General features: G+C 37.2%; 1 protein-coding gene across 1 annotated transcript in view; it reads left to right on the top strand.

Annotated features, from left to right (window-relative positions):
- The window catches only part of KCNH1 (potassium voltage-gated channel subfamily H member 1), a 179,978-nt gene that overhangs the window by 23,651 nt on the left and 131,719 nt on the right, over positions 1–24,608 (top strand). Inside the window, exons 5-6 of the mRNA XM_042894006.1 lie at positions 6,886–7,004; positions 13,911–14,303. Of these exons, the coding sequence (XP_042749940.1) occupies positions 6,886–7,004; positions 13,911–14,303 (512 nt within the window). The remainder of the gene's footprint in view (positions 1–6,885; positions 7,005–13,910; positions 14,304–24,608) is intronic.

Here is a 24,608-nt window from a genome sequence, read left to right as displayed (position 1 = left end):
AGTGTGCTAACTTGCAGAAGAGTTAAGATGCTAAGCAAAATTTGTTCATGTGGCCCATGGAAAGTTGCTAAATACGTACTGAGTGTTATAGACAGAATAGAAGACCTATTGTTCAGAGGCCACTGAGGCAGAGCTCTATACATGTTGCCTAAGTGCTGTTGGTATGTATGGAAGAGTTTGTGTACTAAATAAGTGTTGCACATCTTATATCTGAATCTCCTAAAATTGATGATGTTGCACCAGTTTCATGCCAATAGAGTTTTCTGTTGCTGTGTACACAAATCAAACGTGATACAGATGAATCACGCATTCTATTCTAATACTTAATTTATCCCTTATGTCTTCCTCTCTTCTCTAGATTACTTCCTATAGGCTAACTTCGGGATTTTGTGTGTGTACCGGGTAGGTGATGTTGTGTCAGTCATTTGATGGCTAGATGAGCAATTCCATGGAAAAGAAGAGATAATTTGCAAAACAGAATGTTATGTGTGTGACCACACAATATTAATATTAGAACTCACTATGCAACTGGATACTGTGAGGGGAAAAAAACAGATGTGGAATGTCAGACAATTCATTGTCTGCAATGAGTTCTGGGACTCATGAAGGGGAAAAATATGTTGGAAGTTCTAAAAAAAGGCAAAATTATTTTAGCGGCTTCAAAAAATCATTGCTTTTACAGACCTGAGCTTTGCAGAGAACACATTCCTTGCACACTGTACAACATTCCATTGGAAATTTGTAGCACGTTTTTGAAGGGCAGCAATTCTCCTGGAAACATTTCAGAATAATGGCAAACAAATGAGCTCCTGATCTAAAAATGCAACACTCAGAATTTACATATTAATTGTTTTTAATTTAAGCTGAGAATTGATTGCTAAATCAATTATTTTCCCATTCTCACCTTCAGTCAACTTTCACCAACTAATCCTTTGCTGTGCTTCTACATGAAATCAGTTTGCTGTGGTTATGACTAGTTAATACCTGCTTGCAAATGCAGATGTTTTAGTATACCTGCTATCTACATAGTTACAGAGTGGCACAGCATGAAGCGCCTGAGTTCTTCAAAATCAGTGCCTGTATGTCTTTGTGGAGAAAAACATTATGTTGTGCGGGAACATGGTTAAAGAGCAGCTTATCTGTCAGCTGAGCCTCCCTAGCTACAGTGTATCTTAGCTTCCTATCACCTGCTGGCAATATCAAGCATGATTTTTCAGCTGAATGATACAGTCACTCTGTAAGTGCAAAGTGTTGAGCTCTAACGACAGGTGATTGACTGGTACACAAAAATTAATAGACATCTTTTATCCAAAGGTGACTCAGAGAAAGACAGAAGATCCCAGTACTGTTTTTCATTCTTAGTCCATTTTTTAAGATTAATAATTTCAAAGACTGGGATGATGAAACAACATTTCTAAAGTCCTGTTTAAAAAAAAAAATAAAATAGGCTTCTAGTTATAAGCCTCTGTTGTTTCAGGTAATTCAGTAGACACTTATTTTATGACTGCAATGGGCGTTAGTTATATTTGATTTTAAATGCAGGCACTTTAAGCATAGCTCATTCTATGTTTCATTCTAAAAATAGTGTGTCAGTGATGTTGCTGATAATTTAAAAAAAACCAACTCCCTGTTTTCATCTTTCCGTGTATAGTTGCCCCTTTGGGGGAAAAAAAAAAAATCAGGAAAAAATAGATTTACTTGAATAAGCAGGCAAAATCAAATAATGTCATAGCTAAATTTGGCCTGGGAAGCGATAGGTCACTTTCTTAGCAGAATTTCAGAGTATATGCAATCAATGTGTTTTGTCTGTATATGTCTTGTTTTGATTTGAGATTTAACACACCAAGTATGCGACATTTGAGAACAGTATATAAAGTGAAATGCATCACTTTATGAAAACTGTAGCTTGCTCAGGTAAACAGAGTCTGCATGCAATCTAAGTAGCTAGTAAGAAACAGGTTTTGCATGTGTGAATGCAATAAAGGCATCTATGCTGCTGTATCAAAGTTTGGGGATTATGCTTTGGATTCTAATTTTTCTTGGTTTTAATATTATTTTCTGCCCTCTTCCCCTCCCCTCACCCCTTCCCCCCCAAAAAAAAAAGGGAGGGAGGGGGCATCAAGTTCAACATCACAGAATTATATGGGAAAATGGTTGTTGGTCTCCTAGTTACTGTAACCTCCTGTGTTTTGTAGCCATCATCAGTTATCTTCTCTTCTGCAGAAGCTTTAGTTCATTTTGCAGGTAGGCTGTCCTTTGCATTGCAAGCAGGGTACACAAAAAATAGTATTTTGATTGCCTCAATTTTATTCAGGGAAAACTCCAACCTGATGTTCCCTTTCTTATTTTTTCCCCTTTGTTTCACCTTTTTTTCCCTAATTTTTTGTTCTGTTTTTAAATATGTATTTATAGGAGCAAAGCCAGTGTTTGAAATATTTTGATTGTTATACTTTACTTTCATCTAGATAAATTGGTGTCCTAAAAAGGAAACAAATGAAAGGGAAGCAGTGAGTACATTAAGAACTTTAGTATGCTTTTCCACTCCAGATGGAAAAATAACACAGTTTTAGTTATGAAATTTTAAAGGGCAGAAGCATTCAGACTGCAGAGAGGTGTGATGGATGTAAGCAGGGAACTGTGACATGCAAGAAAGCAAAGGGTGGTTCCAGTGGAGGTGATAACTGCTGGAATTTGGATTTGATTGCATTTACACATCTCTATGTGATCAATAGACTTGTGGTTAAAGTAGCTTATTCTCAAGCAGGCTATGCCTTTGTGTTCGAACTCCAGGGACTGTATGAGCTGCAGAAGCAACTTAATAACAAGGATTCTGTAACTGCCACAGTAAATAATGTTTGAATTTGTGATTCATCGTTATCAAATTGAAGGTATTAGTAGGTAATAAATACTTACCTGAGATAAATTAGAAATGTGTCGTGGATTCACAGAGTCACAGAGAATCAACAGCTCATGCTCATCTCAAAATTGAGGAAATTGGTTTCTTCTGCTTGAGAGGGTTGTTACATGAAGCTTAATGCCTTCAAGAAGTGAAGTCTTGATGCATGAAATATCCCAAAAGTGTGTTCTGATGTCTCATTTCTGCACAAAACAATGTTCAGGAGGCAGCTTTTGTCCTTGTTGTAGGCATCTTGGATGTTTTCAAGAGCAGCTTTTACTTAGATTTTTACACTGAAATAGTGAAATTCTGAAATAGCATCAAGTAATGTGGGACAACTGGAGTTGGTCTGTCATCCTGAAGGCTCTTCATCCTTTTGAAGCTGAAGACATTCTGATTGTTTTGCTGAAAACATTATGCAGGGATGAACTGAGAAAGGAAACCAACCAGTTATGAAAATAGGTTAAAATCAAAGAGAAGAAAGAAGCACAGGCAAGCGCAACCAGGGGTTGGCACCCAGCTTTATGTTTTGTTCCCAAATTCTAAGCTGTCTTCTCTAAAACAGTGTAAGTTCTTGCCTGTTTGAGGAATCTATATACCTACAGGAGAATTGCATAGAGTCATTGGATTTCAATTTAATTTTTGCTTTCTCTGTTTCTAGAAGAAAACAATGGATGTAGGGATCTCACAACTAACTGCTTGTGCTGAAAGAGAACTTGTAATCCATATCATCCGGACCCCCTTTCCAGGCAGGACTAACATCATTTTGTTCCTACACCACTCTGGAACTTTCCTTGTCTTGGAAAGTTCAATTTTCTTCCTGAGACCAGCTCTGTGGCACATAGAATATAATGCTTATATTCTGTTTTGTGGCTTAAGTCCATTATTTCACTTGTCTTCATTGGATAAATGTCTGACTTGTAGACTACATCCGTCTTTAGTCTTCTAAAGGACAAATTTTAATACATTCAATAGGCACTGCTGTCTTTTTGAGAAGTGTTAGAGAAGTTATCATTTGATAGGATTAGTACTGGCTTTCCGTCTCCTTTTAGTTTTTTCTCCTGTGTTATAATGTGTAGATTCAGTATAATTATGTTTCCTTTCTCAGAAAAAAAAAGTAATACAAGAAATTGTCCTGTCCTAAAAATGAGATTCATACACCTGGGACAGAGGTACAGAGATTCAGTGAATATTCTGACATGTTTAATTATACTTCCTATGTAGTGTACCCAGTGTGTGGAGAGGGTGTATGAGTGAATATATTTCAAACCTCCCACTTTCAGGTCAGCGCTGGTTCAAAGAAACCCACTAACCTAAGCATCCCTGCCTACTGAAATAGTCTCTTGCTTGTATGGTTACATCATTTTCAGGTCAGTGTTTGACGTATATGGTAACAGATCTCATGTTTGTGGAACAGCTCATTTGAACGCCAGTTAGGCCCCCACAAATGATATTTGCAACATGCAGGGCAGAGTAGGTGCCTATAGGAGATGCTGAGACAGGACCATGTCAAGTTCTATCACTGCCTTTCAAGTGTAGATGGCTTTTGGGAAGATGGAAGATGCATGAAAGTGCTCAGCATTCATAGCCACATTCATGACTACAGAGTTGTCTGGTAGTGTTTTTGTGCAAGAAAACTCAAGTGAGGTATTTTTCTTCCTCCCTCTCAGTGTTTCTGTTGAAATAGCCTTTATTGGAAGACTTGCCGATAGGGGGGGAAAAAAAGGGCTCTCGAAGTCCATCTGCTGTTTTTTAATCAAATTTTGATTCTTTCAAGAAAGCGGGTGATCAGCTAGCAAAAGAGACTGTCTACTGTAGTTGACATTAAAAACATTGCATATCTGGTTAGGGAGCAGAGTCAGCTCCCACATTAAACTGGAAGTCGGCTCGGCTGGGTCAGCGGCGTGACGGGGCCTCGACTTCAGCACCACGGACAGCGCCAGGATGGGGCTGGCGCCGCTGCCTCGCTGGTCCTACCGGCCCGGAAACGTGGTTTGGAGCTGGCAGCCTCTTGAGACAAACCTTGTCAGTCTGAATTTATACAAGTGAAAGTCTACCCGTCCCTCCCTGGCCTTGTGAAACAGGAGGAAAATTTAGTAGTGCAACATAAGCGTTTTTTGGAAAGGTAAAACTTGTGTCGGTGTAAATTGCTGTAGCTGTGTTGGCTTCACAAACTCTGGTTTGATTTATAGCAGCCAAAGATAGGTCATTTTGATTGGTTACTCCCACCTAATCCATTCATTTAACCTCCACTGTCTTTAATGAAAATATAGTAAGGCATTTATGTCTCAGCATGTGAACTTTGGTTATTTTTTTTCACATATAATGGAGAAAGAATGCTCTTTATTTGTATAAAAAAAAAAAAAAAAATCCACAGTATATGGAAATGTGTTGTGAAAAACAAAGTGTCTTGGGTCAGTTTTGCAACAGGTACAGATTAACCTCTGTTTAAGTTCTGTCATGTTGACTTGTTTCTTCAAGAAATACTGCTCTATAGTAGTTAAACTCACATGGATTTACCAGGAAAAATCTAGCTTCCTGGGTGGAAATTACGCAACCTATGTGTTGCTGAATATTCCCAGGAAGAATTTACTAATTCTGTTCAAGTTTATTAATTTGTGCCAGGCTTCCTTTAAAGTGTGCTTTGGGGCATAAGAAAATGTTCACTTTTATTCTTGTTTCTAGAAAGGTATTTCTAAATTTGGTTCTTCCCTTCAATAAATGCATTGTTTTGTGTATTCTTGCAGACCAATTTTTTTCAGCTCTGATCTGGAAGACTTTGTTCAATAGCCAGTTCAGACAATTTATTTATTTTTTTGTGCTTACCCATCAAGTTGACAAATATGTTCTTGGAAGTTCCATCAGGGTGATGGATGAAGGTGACATCAGGGTGAGATGTCAAACAAGGCTAATGTTCTAAGTAGTGGACGGTATTTTAACTACTCATCTTCCTTTACTCGTTATGGATAACTTGCAGCCTAAATTCTACACTAGTCTTTAAAAACTGTCACTGCTAATAGCGTCATTTCTGTTGGTGCTGAAATTATAATGTAAAGGGAAATTTTTCCAGAAGCAAGATTTCATTAAGAACTGAGTCTGCAAAGTGCTGAGCACCCTCAGTTGGAGTAGGAGGTGAGACTGCTCAACAGTTTGCAGGTGGTGCTAGCATTTTTCAAGACCAAATGCACTGATACTTTGCTTTCAGACTGCCAAAAATACTCAGACATGTACTCTGCCTGACTTTTTCTGTTATGTCAAAGTATGTTCATAAAGGTTATAGTCAAAGCTAGCTCGTGTCTGTCACTCAAACTTTCTATTTTGAGGGCTATTTGAAATTACTGCAAAAAATATTCTGAATTAAAATTCAGTATGACCTATCTGCCAGAATTTGTTAAATGTTTTATTACAGTTTGAGAAATTCTATTTGTATATTTTTCTCTTTTGTTTAGAGGGGATAAAATTAATGATTTTGTTTTATTTGCTCTGCTTTTTCTTACTTATGTGCTTTTCTCTGCTTATTCCAGAACTATGTTTAATGCATCTGAGGCCAGATTCATTTCCGTTACAGGCAGCTCTGGCTTTCACTGTGCCTGATTTTAGGCCTACATCTTTATTAGTCTGGGACGTCATCTTCAGGGCTGTGAGATCCAAATCTGACCATTAGGTTTAATAGAAGATTATTGTACAGTGCACATTTATCCTTACAAAAGATGTGGTTTGTGTAATGCACTCTTGTAGAATCCTTGAATACAAAGCTACTGCAGTTGTTACTTAACTTGTTACTTAACCAACCTGCTGCCTTTACTATGACTTACTTTTTTCTGACACATGGTTAAATTATACTCCCTTGTAGTCAGCATTAATACAATTTGCTCTATTTTTCTTTTAACTTATATTTTTTTTAATAATGAGAAACGTTATGGGGTATGCTTCCAATTTTTTGTTTTGTAATGTATATGATGTTGCATGTTTTGCTTTTTTTTTTTGAGGTTGGGGAAAGTTTGCTCGCTTGACCCGTGCCCTCACAAGCAGCCGAGGAGTGCTGCAGCAGCTTGCTCCAAGCGTGCAGAAAGGAGAGAATGTTCACAAGCACTCACGTCTTGCTGAGGTAACATTTCCTTTTCACAAGAAACAGTAAAGAAATGTACGTAGCCTTTTCGGATATGCTGTCTCTGCATGAGCTATTCAATCTGTCTCCTTTGCCCTGTGATTCTGAAACCAGGTGGCAGGTACAGGAGCTCAAAAGAATACTGTGTGCTGTGAAATATCTACTTTAGTAGTGGAATGGAAACTGGTGTTCAGAAGACTTAATGCAACCTAACTGCAATTTTGGCTTCCATATCTCAGCAAAATCTTACAATGGCATTATTATTGAAATAAGTATGTTTTCCTTATTTTTCTTTCTTCTCTCAAGATCTCTTGAAGATCTCTCAACTCTAGTTGGATCTTGGACTATTTGCTTGTTTAAAACTGAGGTGAGATAAACTACAGCTAGTGCAGAAAGAAATTCCAGAGAATCATTGGCACAGTTCTTTGCGTCCATTTATGTCTAGTTTTCTTTTAGTGGGATGCCGGTGAGTTTTAAAGCTGGTTAAAATGGGCAGAACATCTGTAAGATGCCACAAGCAGTACTTCAGATAATGGAAAAGTGAAAATGTGATTAAAGTAGATTCTTTCAAAGTTCTGAGAGAAGACCTATGCAGAGGCTTCATGAAGTATGAGGGTTTTAGGGCTTTCGCCACGAGGGGGAGAGACTGAGCTAAGTTTCCTGTTGTTGTCTCCAGGACCAGCAGCAGGGTCTCCCCGGTGTAAAAACAGCTTGGGGAAAATCTTGATGTGGTGTTCATGACAGTATGGCCAATGTAACATGGTACTCCTGTATCAGCCTGTTGCTGTCAGTGCCATGGCAGCAGCCATGATTCTTGACAGTAATTTTTAGTCTTCGTTTGTAGCTGGAGGTGTAAACCATTGATGAGCTCCATGAGTCTCCGAGTGTTTGTTTTCTTCCACTTATGTTTTAGTTTCCTTGCAAAGTAGACATTTCCTTAGCCAAGCCTGCATTTTTATCACATGACCATAAAATTTCCACAAACAGGAGCTTACCTATTTTGTATTTAATGTAGGTGCTCTGCAGAATGGAAGACTGATTTTTTGTTATGAGCATTTTTGCAGAAAGTAGATGAGATGACACTAGCAGAGGGAAGGGCCAGAAATTCACATGGATGCTATACTTTAGGAATGCTGTGTGATTATCACATTCACACCCTGAAATTGCTTTAGTGTCTTAAAGTGGGGATGTTCTCCCAGATAATATAAGTCAAGACTTACTACTAAATAATCCTTCCTTCTCTTCAGATGTTTACTCTTGAGTTTTACTTCACACTAAAATTAAGGCAGTGGAATGCAAGGTGGAAAATCTGAAGTAGCTCGGTTTGGCTCTTTGAACCTCAGTCTCTAGACTTACATGGCTACGTTACCAAAACATATTGTTGGCTGATAACTTGAAAAAGACTTCTCAAGTATTCTAACTGGCACAGTAAGTTGATTCATTACAAATAATAAAGGGCAAGTGTATAGTTTATATGTCTGAAATGAGTTTCTTTAATTGCTGGCTGAATATTGCAGTCATTATTTTAAAAAGAACATTATCCCCAACTGTAATGTAGGTGCCTTGTTGTACGTCAGCTGTAATTCCATCTAAGTCAATAGAATGACACTAGAGAAAAGCAGAGTGCATATAATCACACAGAGGAGCCCACTTTTTATCCTTAGAAGACATGAGCTGTCAGGCTTCTTATTCTAGAAGGATCTCCTAATAATATTTAGGATAGGATCTCTTAACTGTTCCCCATTGTATTTTCAAATGACTTATTTTTTTCTTCATTTCTGCAGGAGCCTATTTGAAATTTTAAGCTCAAATTAGAGTACAGCCTATTTCTTTTTCTGCTTGCTGTGGCATTTCATATCCATCTTGTTTGCGCAAGAAATCTCTTCATTTATTATTAGTGTTGCTCTCAGCTTTTCAAAAGCTGAGGAGCTGGTTGTGTCCTAGTAGCTGAATGGGGCAAGGTGTTGTACAAACACAAATGACAGTCCTGCCACAAAGGCTTAGAATTTGTTATTGTTTATGATTAATTGGCTTCAGAAGGGTGTTAGTGAAAAACCACTTTGTTTTATCCACAGGCTGTGGATAATACAAGCAGTGAGCGTTAAGCTTTAATCTCTGACTTTTGCCAGAGTGTAGATTTGTCTAGCCTGACTTTTCTAATAGCAATCATGTAAGAACTGTTTAAATTCATTATGCAATTAATGCAGGGATGTTAGGTAACTCTAAGCACACTTTGCAATGTGAGTACAAAGTAGTTGAAACGGTTCTGTGGTTTTATTACTATAGAACTAATTGTAGGAACCATCTTTCCTGGTCACTGCAAAGTTCACTGTCTTCTGCACCCGTGGTATTGGCTGATGCATTCTGTACATTTACCAGGCAGCTTGGGGTAAACAAGAGCATGTCATAATTTAAAAAATGAAATAGTTATGAGGCATACAAGCAGAAAAATTATAATGGTGCTTAGCAGCATTGTCTAACAAAGGACCTTCTGCCATTTTTTTTTCTTTTTTTTTTGGTAAATTTTGTTTACTAGGGACTTATAACTGCCATTAAAATATACATCAAGTTGAGATTTAGCAACTAGCTCTTGGCTGGAGAGTAATTTGTGTAGGTGCTTAGGAGAACAAAAGGGAGAATGAGAGAGCAAATACGCTGTTGTAAACACAAAAGGGGGGAAATTAAGTCGAAAATGAATGTGGATTTTTCCCAAGTTATTCATTCTTAGAAATAAATCATTTTAAACACTTGCTAATGCACTTTTATTAGTCCTGATTAGTGATATATTCACCATTTTTAAAGAAGTCTAGAATAAATCACTTTTATTCTGTTTAAAACGAAAACAAAATCCAAAACACAGCCTTTTGAAACTCATGGTGAAATTCTTCCTTTCTGCTCTTGAAACAATATTCTTTGGCTTTAAAGAGCGATTAAAACATCGTGCATCATTACCACAAATAATAAATGTGGATAATAAGACTGTAGTTGCTGATGAATCAGAAGTAATTGGAATACTTCCAATAATAACTTTCTGAAATAAGTATTTCTTTTACTGAGGTACAATGATGTAAATGGAGAAAAGTCTTTCAAAACCAGAGCTGTTTCAGTTATTTATAAAATGATAGTAAAATGATCAGTGCACATGGGTGAAAGTTTGGCGTGTTGGTTTATGTAGTTGCATGCATTTTCTTCATAATTGCTCTCATATTTATCTTGTGATTTTTTTTTTTTTTTTTTTCTTGAGAAGGAGAAGTATCTTTACAAGCAGTTTGTATCTACTTAGTTTGTGTGGGTGGGTAATAATACATATTTGCTTCGGCAAATACTGTGTTTCAGGTTGGCACTGTTCTCCTCGGAGGCTGGAGTACAGCTGGAGTACAGCACCTTGGTGTAGTGCAGCATGTACTTCTCTTTACATCTTCCTGGCTTTGCTATGTAGCATAGAGAGTGGGTTTATAGCTCTCTTCTCCAGACAACCGTGCAGTGGTGCACGTCTCTGGAAGGATGGTGAGCAAATCATGGAATCACGGAATTGTAGGGGTTGGAAGGGGCCTCCAGAGATCATCGAGTCCAACCCCCATAGACCATGCATGACGCTTGGCATGACAGTGGAGAACTCTGGCAATTCTGGCAAGGTATTAGAGTGGTTTTATAAGGTCTATATGTTAGTGGTGTAGTGAGGGGGAGTCAGGACTGGAATTTGTCACCCTAATCTACCTAAACAGAAGGCTGGAGATATCCCAGGTGTGCTGCAAGTGGCCTTCTCCACCTTGCAAGTGATTGGCATCTCTTTGCATTCCCTGATGCCCATCTCCTGCTCTCTCCTTGCTCTTTTCTTTTAGATTCGCATTCAAACTTCTGGTGCTCATCCTTCTGTTGGAGACTGGGTGAAGCCATGACTCAGTGTTCATTTTAATTAGCTATTGGGAGAGAGTGGAAATTGAAAAGGTTTATTAATAAATCTAACCATTCAGATAGTTTAGATTCTGTTTCCTTTCTAAATAAAAGTGGAAGAAGACATTGATGCTTTTATTTTTCTGCACTGTAGCCCTTTGGGTTTCAGACAAGCTAGTGGAGAATGCTTTGTACTTGGTGATGACATTTGAAAACACTAAAGCAGCGAAGTTGTTTGTTTTCTTAATGATTTGAAATGAGAAGTCTGTTTTTCTCTGCATTCAGTTAAGTTTTACATCCATTCAGTTCCACTGGATTTACTGGTATTCTTTGTGATTTACAGCAAAATAACTGACACCATAATTTAGCCTCTTCTTTATTGCCAGAGGCTTTTCTCGCCATGGCTCCCATTATTTAGGTATATGGCAATACAATAGTAGATTTTCCAATAACTTCAGCTTGGAGGATGCAAAAATTTCCACAAGTTCTTGGAGGGCAAAGAGACCGGAAGTGTCCAAAATGGAGTGCATTATGCAATTGTCAGGCTAGAATTTAGATATGTAAATTTAATAAACAATCTAAAAATAAAGTGCATTTTTCTGTGTTATACGGTTGAAGTTCCTGTACTGAGTGGAATCGTTATCAAAATGCTTGATGTTTTTCAAATAGTATTTAGGCTAAAAAAAAACAAAGAGTGCTAGGAATTATCTGATGACCAAAGAAGAAATCATGTTTCACCCTCCATATATAAAGGGTGAAAAATATCTTGCTGTGCTAGCTGGATCTTGGCGTTAGGACTAAAATCCAGTTAGCCATCTGCAGAATGTCACTGTATGATGAAAAGTGCTTGGTTTGCTGATTAATTATTTCAGCGAGTGAATATTGGCCAGTGGACCATATTTCAGGCTTGGGATCTGCTGTGAGAGCTGCTGTTTGTGCTAAGCCTTGCTGAAACCAGTAGTAGCAGAGTGCTTTCCAACTGATCCAGGTACAGTTGCAATATTCAAAAGGGAATGCAGGAGGTATTTGCAGTACTGATGTTAGGCCTGAACTTTCGTCAAGAAAAGACCTTCAAACGTTTGTAGCTGTGCCTGCAAACAAGCTGTGTAGGAAATGCATGCCATGCATACACATTACCAGGTCAGTACACAACATCTTCCAGTCAGTGCTAGGGACTTCGGGGAACTGTGTTGGCCATTGCCTCCTGTAGAGAAGAGACTTCTTTAGTCTTGTGCTTACTTTAGCTTTGTCACAGCACAAGCCAACAATTTTCATTGTGGCAAACCTGGGTGAATCAGATTTAGGAGTGGCATGGCACTTAATACTTTAAGGGCCTTGTTGGGGTCCTGGTTTGGTCTGCAAGGATCCTACTTTTAGAGGGAAATGTTCTATTCCCCTGCTTGCTGTGATTCTAGAAACTCAGTGAAACAAACTTCATTAGGTTTTCAGTTTTTTCTTATAGTGTTGATGCCCTTGTGCTAACCAGCAGGTCTCCTGAGCAGGTCATGCTATTTCTCTTCTGGAAAACACAATGCGCTTAAGGTCAGCAGGCTTGTTTTTTTTGCCTTTCAGCTCTCATAGTCATTTAAACATGTGCAAGGGACTGTGATCTGACAGTGTCTGACCTCTGTGGTGCACAAGAGTAACTGATTATGTGAGGATGTAAGGTTCAGAGCAGCAGGGAACTTGATCTGAGATTGTTTTGTCCAGTTGTTTTCTTTTTGTCTTTTTTTGGATTAATCTATTGAGAAGAAAAAAAACAAAAAAAAAAACCCACTAGTTAACAAAGAAGAATAATAAAAAGTACCCAGAAAGCCTGCAGATAAAAATCCATGTCCAAATAATTGATGTTAACAAAGCTGAGATAAGGAGCATGAATGGAAGACATCCTTTCTATTCTAGATATGCTGTCTGATCTTTTCCCAGAGTGGGTAGCCTGTTGCTCTGAACTATGTTGTAAGTAAATGTGAAAAAGGAACCATGCTCCGAAATAGAAATAGAAACCATGCTCTCCCAGGTTGAGTCTGGCACTAAGAAACACATCTCGCTTGCTAAAGTTTCCACTTCCTTTTTGTTTTTACCTATAATTCATCCTGTATAAATTTTATTTTAAAATATGACTAGTTTTTTTTTTTTTTGTTTTTTTGTTTTTTTTTTGAGTCAGGTCACTCACCTTGGTTCCACCCTGATGTAGAACCACAGATATAAACAGGAGTATTCTTGTTAACAGATATGAGGAAATTTAGTTCCTAAGACATTGTCATGGTTTTCCATAGGTATTGCATAATGTAAAATCATGATTGTATTCTTTTTGTACTACTGTGCAGAATGGGAAAGATTTTAATTATGCAGAACACTTGAACATGTGCTCAACCTCAAGTTGCTGACAGATCATCTTTTGCTGTAGTGCTTTTCTGAATTCAGACCTAACTGTATTTGAACTCAACTGTTCACCATCAGATATGGAAGATATTGACCTTTTCTCCCTGAAGTGTTAAAGGTTGAAATGAGTTTATTGAAGCTAATAATAATAATAATTCATGGACTTCAGTCCTGTGCAGCACACAGGAACAGAGACTTTACACATTCATGATCGTCGTACAGGACTTGATTTCAGACACAGTATAGTGAAGAGTAAAGCAAAATAGCATTTAGAAGCAGTGTCCAGGTGCTGGATTGATTGATTTGCAACTGCCTTCCTTCCCATCATTTATAAGTCTGGTCTGTTCAGACTGTGAAAGGTGCATTCTCTTCTCTGCATGTCTTGCAGGCTCAACACATTAGTCATAGTAAAAAATAATTAATGACATTGAAAATAAGAAAACTGATCTTTGGTTGCTACTGTGTTTTTTTGTTTAGCAGAATACTTCTTCTGACTTACAATTTGATAATGTTAGAAGAGGTTAGTGGGCATGTCTTTTTATCAACTGAGCTCAAGACTCTATGATGTTAAAATTAATATTAAAAAAAAATTAATGTTTCTTTTTTCTCCTAAAATCTTTGTCACTATAGGTACTGCAGCTGGGCTCCGAAATTCTCCCACAGTACAAACAAGAAGCACCAAAGACTCCACCACATATAATTTTGCATTATTGTGTTTTCAAGACTACCTGGGACTGGATCATCTTGATTTTAACCTTCTACACGGCTATTTTGGTCCCTTATAATGTCTCCTTTAAAACCAAACAGAACAATGTGGCATGGCTAGTAGTGGACAGCATTGTAGATGTCATTTTTTTGGTAGACATTGTACTTAATTTCCACACCACGTTTGTGGGACCAGCAGGAGAGGTGATCTCTGACCCAAAGCTGATTCGCATGAATTACTTGAAGACCTGGTTTGTGATCGACCTGCTCTCATGCTTGCCATATGATGTGATCAATGCATTTGAGAACGTTGATGAGGTCAGTAATTCCACTTTCACCCCTTAATTATTACTTTGTATTTGGGTGCAGGGAGGGGAGAAGAAATAAGTGACTGCTTTTGAATATGTTGGGTTATTGTTCCTGTGTCTCTAGTAGCTGCCCTCAGTGCATGTAGAAGTCTGCTGATGAGCCTTCTCTGGAAGGATCCATTTTTAATTGCACTGCCAGAAACTGAGGTTTTGGTGTCAGAAATCCGTATTTACTTTCTTTCATTGTTGAAGTTCAGGAGGACAAGGCAGAAGCAGACAGCTTTTGTGTAAAGCTCTGAAAGAAACTGCTTAATCTGACTTACAATAAATAGCTTGAAGTAGTGTGTAAAGATGGTTTATTAGGGCAGGATTCTCTTCCTTTCACTGATAACTGAGCAGGGTATGTCTACTAGGGGCAATTCTTCATGTGAACAATTCCCTTTTCTCAGCTGCTTTCATTGTGATGTGGCAGGTGGTGAGTGGCTGAATCTTACCCCACCAGATAGTATTGTATGGATGCCCAGTGATGCATGCACCATTGGCAACAGTTTTAGAGGAAAGTAAAACACTTGAAGATGCTGTTTGATAATTCCATAATTAGAAGAAAAGGCAGGGAGAAATCTAGAAATGTAAGCTCCTCCTTAATTCTTTAATATTTCTTTAGGAACCAGTCACAAGCCAGCAGAAGAACTAACATTCAGGCTACTCTGGTACTGCTTATTTTCCTACTGGCTCAAGCTAACAAGAAAATATTACTCAAATATTAAAAAGTAAAAAAACAAGTTTCATGCCTGACTAGATCAGAGAGTTCATGAATGGTTATCAAAATTTTAAGAACTGGGCGGCAAGAGTCATCTTTAACTATACCTTATAAAATCTATCACAAAATAATTATGTCTGTATTTATCTGTGGCATACATAAGAGTTTCATCTGTGCTTAGTATTTAAAATTTAGTGCGTAATATTTAATTTTTATGAGTTCCTTTGAAATACGTGTTACAAAGGACAAACTAGCTATTAAAAGAAAATTATATCCAATTAAATATCTGGGTAAAATCGTAAAACTGCAATACTTTTGTGAAAAAACACTAACTGGCTTATCTAATTTAAAGTATTTTTCCTTTTGAACTTAGGTTTGGTAGGCAAACTATTGGGTATATAAATATTTGATATTTAATTCCCTGGAGAGGTTTTCATTTTATATAGAGCTACAGACGGAAATAACACAAATAAGATGATGCAAAAAGCCTTGTGAGACCTGACCTGAGGTATTTGTTTAAAATTCCTGTTCAGGGCTTTCATGTGTTAATTTATCATAGCATTGATAAAGCATTGAAAGGAGAGCCCACAAGTATTTCTGTTGTTGAAAGATTTAAAAAAACAAACAAAAAAAACCTTTTCTCATCCTCTGCAAATAGTAACAATCTGCTAATGATTTTTGCTGGAGGAACATTTCATATCTGTAGGCTGGTGATAAGACCCACAGAACATCCCTGGGGGAAATGTCTGTAGCAGAGGCCGTCACAGCCTTGGACTGAGCGCGGACATAGACATGCACAGACTCAGGGTAACAATTACTGAGAAGCTGTTACACAGGGTGGGATTTCTCCAGTTTCTTTGTTTGGATGTTGCATTCTAATGATGAGATGATTGGTACTTCAGCTTTCCTGTGTCTCTTCAACAGTATTAATCAGTATAACAGCAGTACTTCTAGTTACTTTAGCCATCATGCCCAAGAAAAAAACTTTCTCTTGATGCTGTCCTGTCAAGACTGTTCATCTGTATTTTCCCTAGTGGGTTCTGACATTTAACTGATATAAATCATTCTAAGGTCACTGGAGAGGAGCCTCTGCTGGTGTAAATTGGTGCTCTTCTGTGAAGGGCTCACAGACTGGTTTACGGGACCTGAGGGGCTTTGCCAGCAATGTCAGCAGAATAATGCTGTGCACTTCAGGTGGAGATCTGGGACAGTATATGTTAATTGTCGTTTCATGAAATGCCTGTGGAGAAAAAGATAACCTTTTATTGAAAGAAAAAAAGTCACATTCAAGGAGTCTTTGAAATATAAAGGTCTTGCTTTGTATATTCTGTATTGTGAAGAGTATTCCCTTGTGGACCAGCTCCCTTTCTTTCAAACGCACTGGTTTAGATTTTACTTGCCTCCCACCCCAGTTCGCACACCATGTTACTTAACTGTTGGATTAAGTCAGCTGCAGGGCTTTGCTGCTCACATTTTAAGTGTCCAGACTGGGTCGATACACGTTTTACTTTGGCTTAGCTGTAAGTAATTCCTTGAGAATGGAGACAGTAGGTGGCCATGGCTACTGGGAGGGCTTTTTTGTCCATCTGACAAATACATTAAAAAAAAACAAACAAACAAACTGTCAGAGAGAACATGATGTTCAGTGACAGCAGTGGCTGTAAAATGAGATGAAGACTATAAGTTGTTATGTTAATGTTTCTGTGTTTTCCACATGTGATAGTAAAGGGAGACTGAGAGGTTAAAGCTCACTGTTTTTCTGCCTGCTATCATTCTCCAATAAGAGAAACTGAGGACACTGAGGGGACCGTGGAGGAACTAACTTGACAGGTTGACTTGTTTCTAAGAGTGATACAATTGTTGTGAAAGAAACATTTTTTTTGCAGTGTACACAGGGCCTGAAGCTGGTGAAGTTAAAAGCAGTGTAGATAGGGTACTGAGTCTCTTGGCTCTTTGGGTAACTTTGGGACTGTCTCAACACTTGGCCCTCATTACATCAGTGGTGAAGCTGGTTTTGTCTTCAAGATGTTCCAACAATGTAAGATTAATTATAACATATGAAACTAGAACTGATAAATATTTTTGACAAGACATACTCATTTAAAAAGAATTTGGATTGATTTTCTTCCCCATTTTCGAGCAACTTTTTGTTTGCCAACTTCATTATTCTATTATAAAATGGAAAAAATATTATACAATGGAAAAAATACTGCCTAGAAACAAAACTGTGACTTCTGTGTTTTTTAGCCTATTTCAAAATTTCTTGTGTTTATTACAATTTGGAACATTAGTATATTTTTCAATCCACATTTTAAAAAATATAATTGAAATTCTGGTTTCCTCTTTGTACTGTTGAGAATTTTTTTTTGTCCATAAAAATACTTTGAATTCATTAACTATTAATCAATACAGCTATTAATAACTACAATTAATACAAGAGGCACTTAAGTATGAATAAATACATTCTACAGATGGAAGAGGGAAAAAAATGAATGTATTTGTCCAAGGCCCTGGAATTAGATATGAGAATATCTGAAATTTCTGATCTCAAGAGTGATGCTGAAGGAGAAAGAGTGCAGCATCTCAGAGATTATAGACGTGAATAGAATGCAAATGAGAAATGAGAATAGATTTAGAGGAATTTCCATTGGTACTGAAGTGAAAGAAAAGGTATAAATATTTCTCCTGATTTTTCTACATGGCAACCTGATCATACTGTTAAGTAGAAATTACTTTCATGACCCGATATAGAACTTAATCTGTTGATTGATGAAGCAGCATAATGCTAGGATTAATCTTAGTACTGTTAAGACAATATGCTGCAGTATGGACTGAGTCAAAAAGAACACATTGGTCTAAAATTTACACAGCCCTTAAAACCTACCATGTTAGTATCTTTTGAATTTGAATAATCACAATACTATTTGTCAGTGATCCTTTATAGTAATTAGTATTATGCCTCAGTTAAGGAAATATCACCAACTTTGAGGGGTAACGTTACCTCTTTCTGTTCAGTAAATTTAATAAAAAAGCAGACTTAAAGTAGTTTTTTTCCAAGAACGATGCAATCTAAGACCTTGTATTCCAAAGCAAGTTGAATCATATTTTTGCAGTGTCAGCTCAAGCAATTTTATACTGTGTTTTTTATCCATAATCCCATAAGATATAATTTATGTTGGGAACAGTTTGACTTATTACATGTGACACTTGTGAGATTTCATGTTTGGAGTGGAATCCAGTCACGTCAGCGTTGTATAAATCTCTGAAATAGCAGTTCTTACTGTAGGCTCCCTGTATATATTTGAGTGAAACACTGTGATCAGTTATTGGCTGATACTGAACTGAGAACCGTATATAATTCTTAGTAGTTGAGATAAATAAATGCATACTGAAAGATCATCAGGAAAGATGTATTCAATATCAATGATCTAGGGTTCACTTAAGTGGATCAATAAGAGAGAAGCTAGCATTTAGACAGAGCACACATATAACTTTCAAAGGACGAAATGTATGATGATTAAAAAAAAAAAGTCCCAGAAAAAAACCCACAATACAGAAGTAATCAAAATAAATTAAGCTGTTTAGTGCTAAGGGAGCGTGGTGCAACTTGAAAGTACAGTGAGTTGTATGCGGATAAAATGAATGCATTGCTGGTCAGGTTTTTGGCAAATGCAAGGCAGTACTTTTGCAATAGATTAATTTAAATCGTATTAGTGGAATAATCTCTCCTGCTAACACAAATGAGCTATCTAGGAATTACTGAAGTAGCTAAACCAAAAAGCATACAAATTCTCTAGATGTGTTTTACAATAAAGGCAATAAATGTAAATGACCATGGTATTTATAGTTTTATAAAATAAACAGGGGATCATAGATACTTTTATTAGATGAATTGTGCAAACTGGAAAATATACTTTTTAAAGTCTTCTAAATGGCAGACAGCTATATAATTTAATATCCATTTGAAACTTCTTGTAGTTTGTCTCTCTTATTTGGGTCTGTCTAATTAGTTTTGCACGTGAGTCAAGTCTATTGACAAATCTGGTAATGAATGAATGTTTTTATGTGGCTGATTAAAACTAAAGCAGTCATAACCAACTTTCTTTATAGCGTCTGTAACAAAGCAGCTAAATACCAAAGTAAGATCCACGCACAGTAGAAATGTTGTTAAATATTTCTTGGATGTGTTGACGGAAGATGGGAAGGGACGAATTCCTTAAAACCCAGCCTCCATACTTCTAATGAAGTGCCTTTTTTGTGCTGCCCTTTTGAGGAGCAGGCTGCCTTCAGAACCCTCTGTTTTACAAACTCTGTTGGTGTTGTATGTTGGCACTGCAGAGTTGTTCTGCCATTTAACCATTTAGGATTCTTTCCTGTGCTTAAGCATGCGTAAGATGTTCAGCTCATTTAAATTGTGTCTCAGAGGCATCTGTGTTATCTGCTAATGGACAGTCCTTCCCAAAAAATGATACTAAAGAAGGATGTCCTGCCCAGCACCTACTCCGTAGGTTCTGCTTGTGGCTGATAGGATGCCAGTCAGGTATTTTTTCTCACTGCTAGCATTCAGATGAATGTTTTGGCTAAGTCGTGAGAAAGTGAGGATGTGATTGCATTTTAAGGTGCTTTTTCATAGCTTTGAAAAGCATGACATGATTTATCATGCTGTTAAAGAGAGAATAGTAGTCTACAGAAGCAATTCAATCTGTATAAGGCTAAAAGAATTAAAACACTGAATTACATTTTCAGTGATAATGTATGGTGATAGCCTTCGCCCAAGACGGAGAGCTAATTGAATTTATTAGAATCTGAATTATTTCAAAAAGCTGCTGTTTGAGTTGTACTGCATATAAAGGGAAGCATATTTCAGAGACAGGGATCAGTTACCATGTTATTTTTCCCCAGTTCAGCATACTTGTATTGATCTGAGGCAGAAAATCAGATGAAATGGCAAAGAGTACTTATTTGAATAGCTAAATGGCTGCTGTATAGTCTATTTTATATTAGGGATTGGATTTGAATCTAAGATGGAGTGGTTCTGGATGCCTGTAATACTGAATTTTATTTGGATGTTTGCCCATTCAGAGGAAGTTTAAAAAAAACTTCTGGAACTGGTTGGTTCTTTGAATCAGAAGCCCTGGAAAACAGCTGTCTGTAAGGATGTAAAGGAGCAACAGAAATCATTTTCTAACTTTCTGGTCACTCCTTCCCTCCCCTTACAAGGCGGGACATAACCCGGGTAAATTTTTGATTTGGGAATGTGGAATGGGTAAATAGCAATTGGAAGCTTTATGTTACCTGCATGGTATCTTTATCTCTGGCCTTGATCTTACAGTCAGTGCTTTAAAAAAAGTTTGTTTCCTGCATATGCTGGTTTTCTGAGAGTGTTTATATGTGCAAGGCAAGCTTTATAAATGAAAAATCAGCCTTTTAATCTCTTTTTGCACTCTATGCTCGTATACATGAATTATTGCTGTTTTTCCATGGATTCTAACCAAGCTGGGGGATGTCTGACTAAAATAAGCATTGTGAGTTTAAAGATCTGTGTTCTTCAGTACTTGGAACCACAGCAGCAACCAGAAAGTTTAGATATTGATTTTGACCTGTGTGCATAATGTTATCTCATGCTCAATATGGCAATCTGTAGGAAAGGTCGTGTTTGCAGACCTAAGTAAGAAAATTAGAAAAGGCAAAAAACAAAAATCAAAAGTCCTAATAATAACCTGATGGCAGACAGGGCTGCCATGTTTCTGCCAGACTGCAGTACAGCTGACGAAGGAATCAAATGCCAAGAAGCAAGGTATTGCTTTCCATGGCTCTTGTCTCTCTTACACTAGTGATAAATCTGGTTTGTCATCGTCCTTTTTTTTTTTTTTTTTTTTTTTAACAAATAATATATTTTTTGTTCTGTTTCATTCTCATTCTTGTAATGGTTAGTTGTTGTTTTCCTGCATCTCCCTTTAATTGAAGTGAAGCCAGAACATCAACTGTTATGTGTAAGAAGAAAGTGCTAGAAATCATAGAGCAAATGTACGTCAGTATTTCTCTTTCTAAAAATAGTTAGTAGTAAATAAACTATATTTCCTTGGAGCCCAGAAAAAAATATCTTAATGCTTAGTTTGTCTGTTTTCATTCTGTACATGTGGAAAGTAAATAACAACATAAAAATTGAATGCTACCATATTGTCATGCAGATTTATTTTTAAAATCCTAGCTTTAAATCAGCTTTAGCAGGTGGGATGAAAGTCGTGTTTTACTTCTTTGCTGAAGTTTTTCATCCCGTGTCTTGTTACAAAGCAGTAAATTTTGAATTGATTTCCCATTTGCTCAGCAAATGAACAGTAACTTGTTTTTATTTGTATGGCACCTGGCACTGTAGTGTCCGCTGCTGCTGGTTTAAGGATTGTAGAGACACAAGTAACTAATAAATACTCTGCTACCACCCTTATGTTTTCAAAAAAACACAAAACACCATCACAAAGTAATTTATCGCAATGTCTTTTCTCCTTACCTCTCTTCATGTACGTGGAAATAATGGTATAAATCTTCTGTTGTCCGATGCAAAGCTGAAGTCAAAACATCAATATTCTGCATCCTCTGTTTTGAGAGATTCGGCACGTGGCTGAGATACAGGTGTGAGACACTGACTGCAGGTCATGTTCTGCAGAAAAAAAAGGTGATACTGAAGAAAATCTGTGTAAAAGTGCACAGTGAGTAGGTGTAATTTGCAACATTATGCATGGAAATTCAGTTTTAGCAGTGTTCCATGGATAAATTTCTGAAGCATCTTCTGATGGGTTTTGTTTTCCTGCAGTGCTGAAGAATGCTGGTCTTCTGAGATATAGTTCCATTCCTTAAAGATTGCATAGGAGGAGGGGGTGGTGGTTGTTGTGCTTATTATTATAAGGGCTTTTGAAATTTGAGTTTGCTCAATCAGAGAATACTGAGTTATTTCTTCTGGCTCTCAGTGCTTTGACCTTGCCCTTTGGTTTACTACAGATTTTTCAATCTCCATGCATCATCCATCACTAGCAATGAAAATAAAACAGCCAGCGTATTAAATATTTGAAAAAATGTCAGCAACTTGTTGTGGTTTAACCCTTGAAGGCAACTAAATACCACGGTCACTTTGTCACTCTCCCCCAGTGAGATGAGGGAAGAGAATTGGAAGGGCAAAATTTAGAAACTCAGGGGTTGAGATAAAGACCATTTGATAATTAAAAAAATAAAAAATTTAGAAATTGTGCATTATGAGGTGACCAGTGCACAGGCAGTCATGGAGCAATGGCAGCCTTGGAAAATTCCTCCTCATTTGTATAGCTGAGCATAGCATTGTGTGGTATGGAATATCTCTTTGTTTAGCTGGAGCCAGCTGTCCTGGCTGTGTCCCCTCCCAGCTTCTTTTGCACCCCCAGCATCTTTGCTAGTAGGAGAAGCAGGAAAGAGCTTGGTGCTGTGCCAGCCCCGCTCAGCGATAGCTAAAACATATCTGTTGTCAATGCTGTTTTTGTCACAAATCCAAAATGTAGCATTGTACTAAAGAAAGTGAAGTCTATCCCAGCCAAAAACCAGCAGGCAACTACGTGTGGGTATGAGCAGTAATATGTTTAGTTTCATTCAGTTACTTCAAAAAATTTGTTATATAATGGTGTGTGAAATTCATCATTTTATGCTGACAATTTTTCCCTGCAAGAAAAATATATTTAAAAATGTACTGATTTTCTACCAGGGACTTAGAAGAGATTTCTTAGCTTTTACATACTCCCCAGAGGAGGGATCTGTAGAATACAATCAGGTGGAACTCTCTCTGAATAAATCTAGCCTAGATCGAACTTGGTGGGATATTCCTTATTTTGTCATTTCTTGTCTGCGTTGTAGATGCCTAAAATTGATCCTTTATAGCAAAGCATTTGGGAAGGGGTTATTGGGCATCTGGGGACCGGTAATACAATTTCTAGTTCTTTATGAACCAAGGTTTTGTCTGGGCGGAAGGAACTCTGAGTGTTTCTGAACCTGCCTCTCAAATGTTGTAGCAGGAGCAAGCTAAGAGGGTGGTACAAGCATCCAGAGGGGTAAATTGAGTTCAAGCTCTTTTTTGTGTGTGACATCACGGAGACATCTGTATGGTAAAAGCATAAAAATAATCTGCTCAGATAAGAGCATTAGAATGGACAGTAATCGAAAAGCACAGTTCTATTTTGGAAAGCAGCCATCTAAAAATGTCAATTTTGAATCCAGCAGATCTATTCCCGTGAGTATTAAAATTTTAGTTGCTAAATTTAGTGACAAAAAGTGCTGTTTTAAAGTCTTGGGGAATTATCTGATTTTTTTCTACTTAACAGCCTATGAAATAGACTATTTCATTGTTTGTAACAATTTGAAACTCTGTCACTTAGGAAATGTTAAGAGAATTGTTTAAAAAATCTTTACACATTTCTTCATTTTTGTATTGATCCACTTAGAATAGACAAAACCTTTCTTCTGAGTCTACGTTATTTGAAATGCGTTATGCAATTCCATTTTTGGGAATTTCACAAGGAAAGTTCAGATAAGAATACAGTGATCTCCAGATACTCTGTTCTGAAGCTCTGAAGGCTGTTTGCTTTAAACCTTTTTCATCTAATTTCAGATATTGTAGTTTGCGTTCCTATTTTTATATCCAGCTTCTTCAGCTCCTCTTCTGTTTTTGTTTTTTCTTTCTTCCACCCTAGTATTTCTAGTCCTTCTTTTCAGTCTAACTCAATTAAGAATTAATCAAATCCCCAAACATCTAAGTCCTTCCTGAATCATTGCTGAATCACTGTTTTCCTTTGGTAGGACTCATTGACAAGCAGATTTTTTTTTAATCCAGCAATGAACTTCATTTTATAGAACAAATATTGTGTCATTTTCCAGCAAAATTTAAACTGGTTTTTAGAGTGCTGGGATGTAATTTTTTCTTGCCATTTGCCATGGACTTAAAAGCACTGTGTGATTAAAGGCTTTATTTTTAGACTAAAACTAAAAGTTGGTCATTACTGGTGAATTCTAGTAATGTAGTATAATGTTGTTTTCCTGTTAAAATTGTGCAGACATTAAGGAAAAATGGACTTTGGTCCTGGGAGAGAAGACTGTAAAATGGTGTGGTAGTACTAGAATGCAGATATTTAGGATGTAGGCATGCTCATCACTCAGGGACTTGCACGGCTGGTTTCTAAAATATGGTAATCATAGAATGACTTGGGTTAGAAGAGACCTTAAAGATCAAATTATTTATTTGGTTTGTTTTTGTTATGTTTTCTCTTTTCCCTTTTTTCTTTTTCCCTCCATACTTAGCCTTCAGAAGTACCTGCTTTCCCTCCCCTGAAGGGAAATAGATAATGTGTTCCGAGGTAACAAATTATATCTATCTCTGAAAATGAGCCAATGTAATCATGACAAATTCATGAAATAAAGAGGAAATACATTGCTGCAGTCCTGGGGAACATGAGTCAATATGCTTTAAGTAATTATTTAATAAAACATCTCTTCTAGTGCATTGAACCAGCCTTAGATACTGAAGCAGTTGTATTTATGTGG

This window comes from Lagopus leucura, unplaced genomic scaffold (assembly GCF_019238085.1).
Source record: "Lagopus leucura isolate 7727_CA_CO unplaced genomic scaffold, USGS_WTPT01 Super-Scaffold_73, whole genome shotgun sequence".
Classification (NCBI taxonomy): domain Eukaryota; kingdom Metazoa; phylum Chordata; class Aves; order Galliformes; family Phasianidae; genus Lagopus; species Lagopus leucura.
This window is presented reverse-complemented; position numbering and strand designations above follow the sequence as displayed.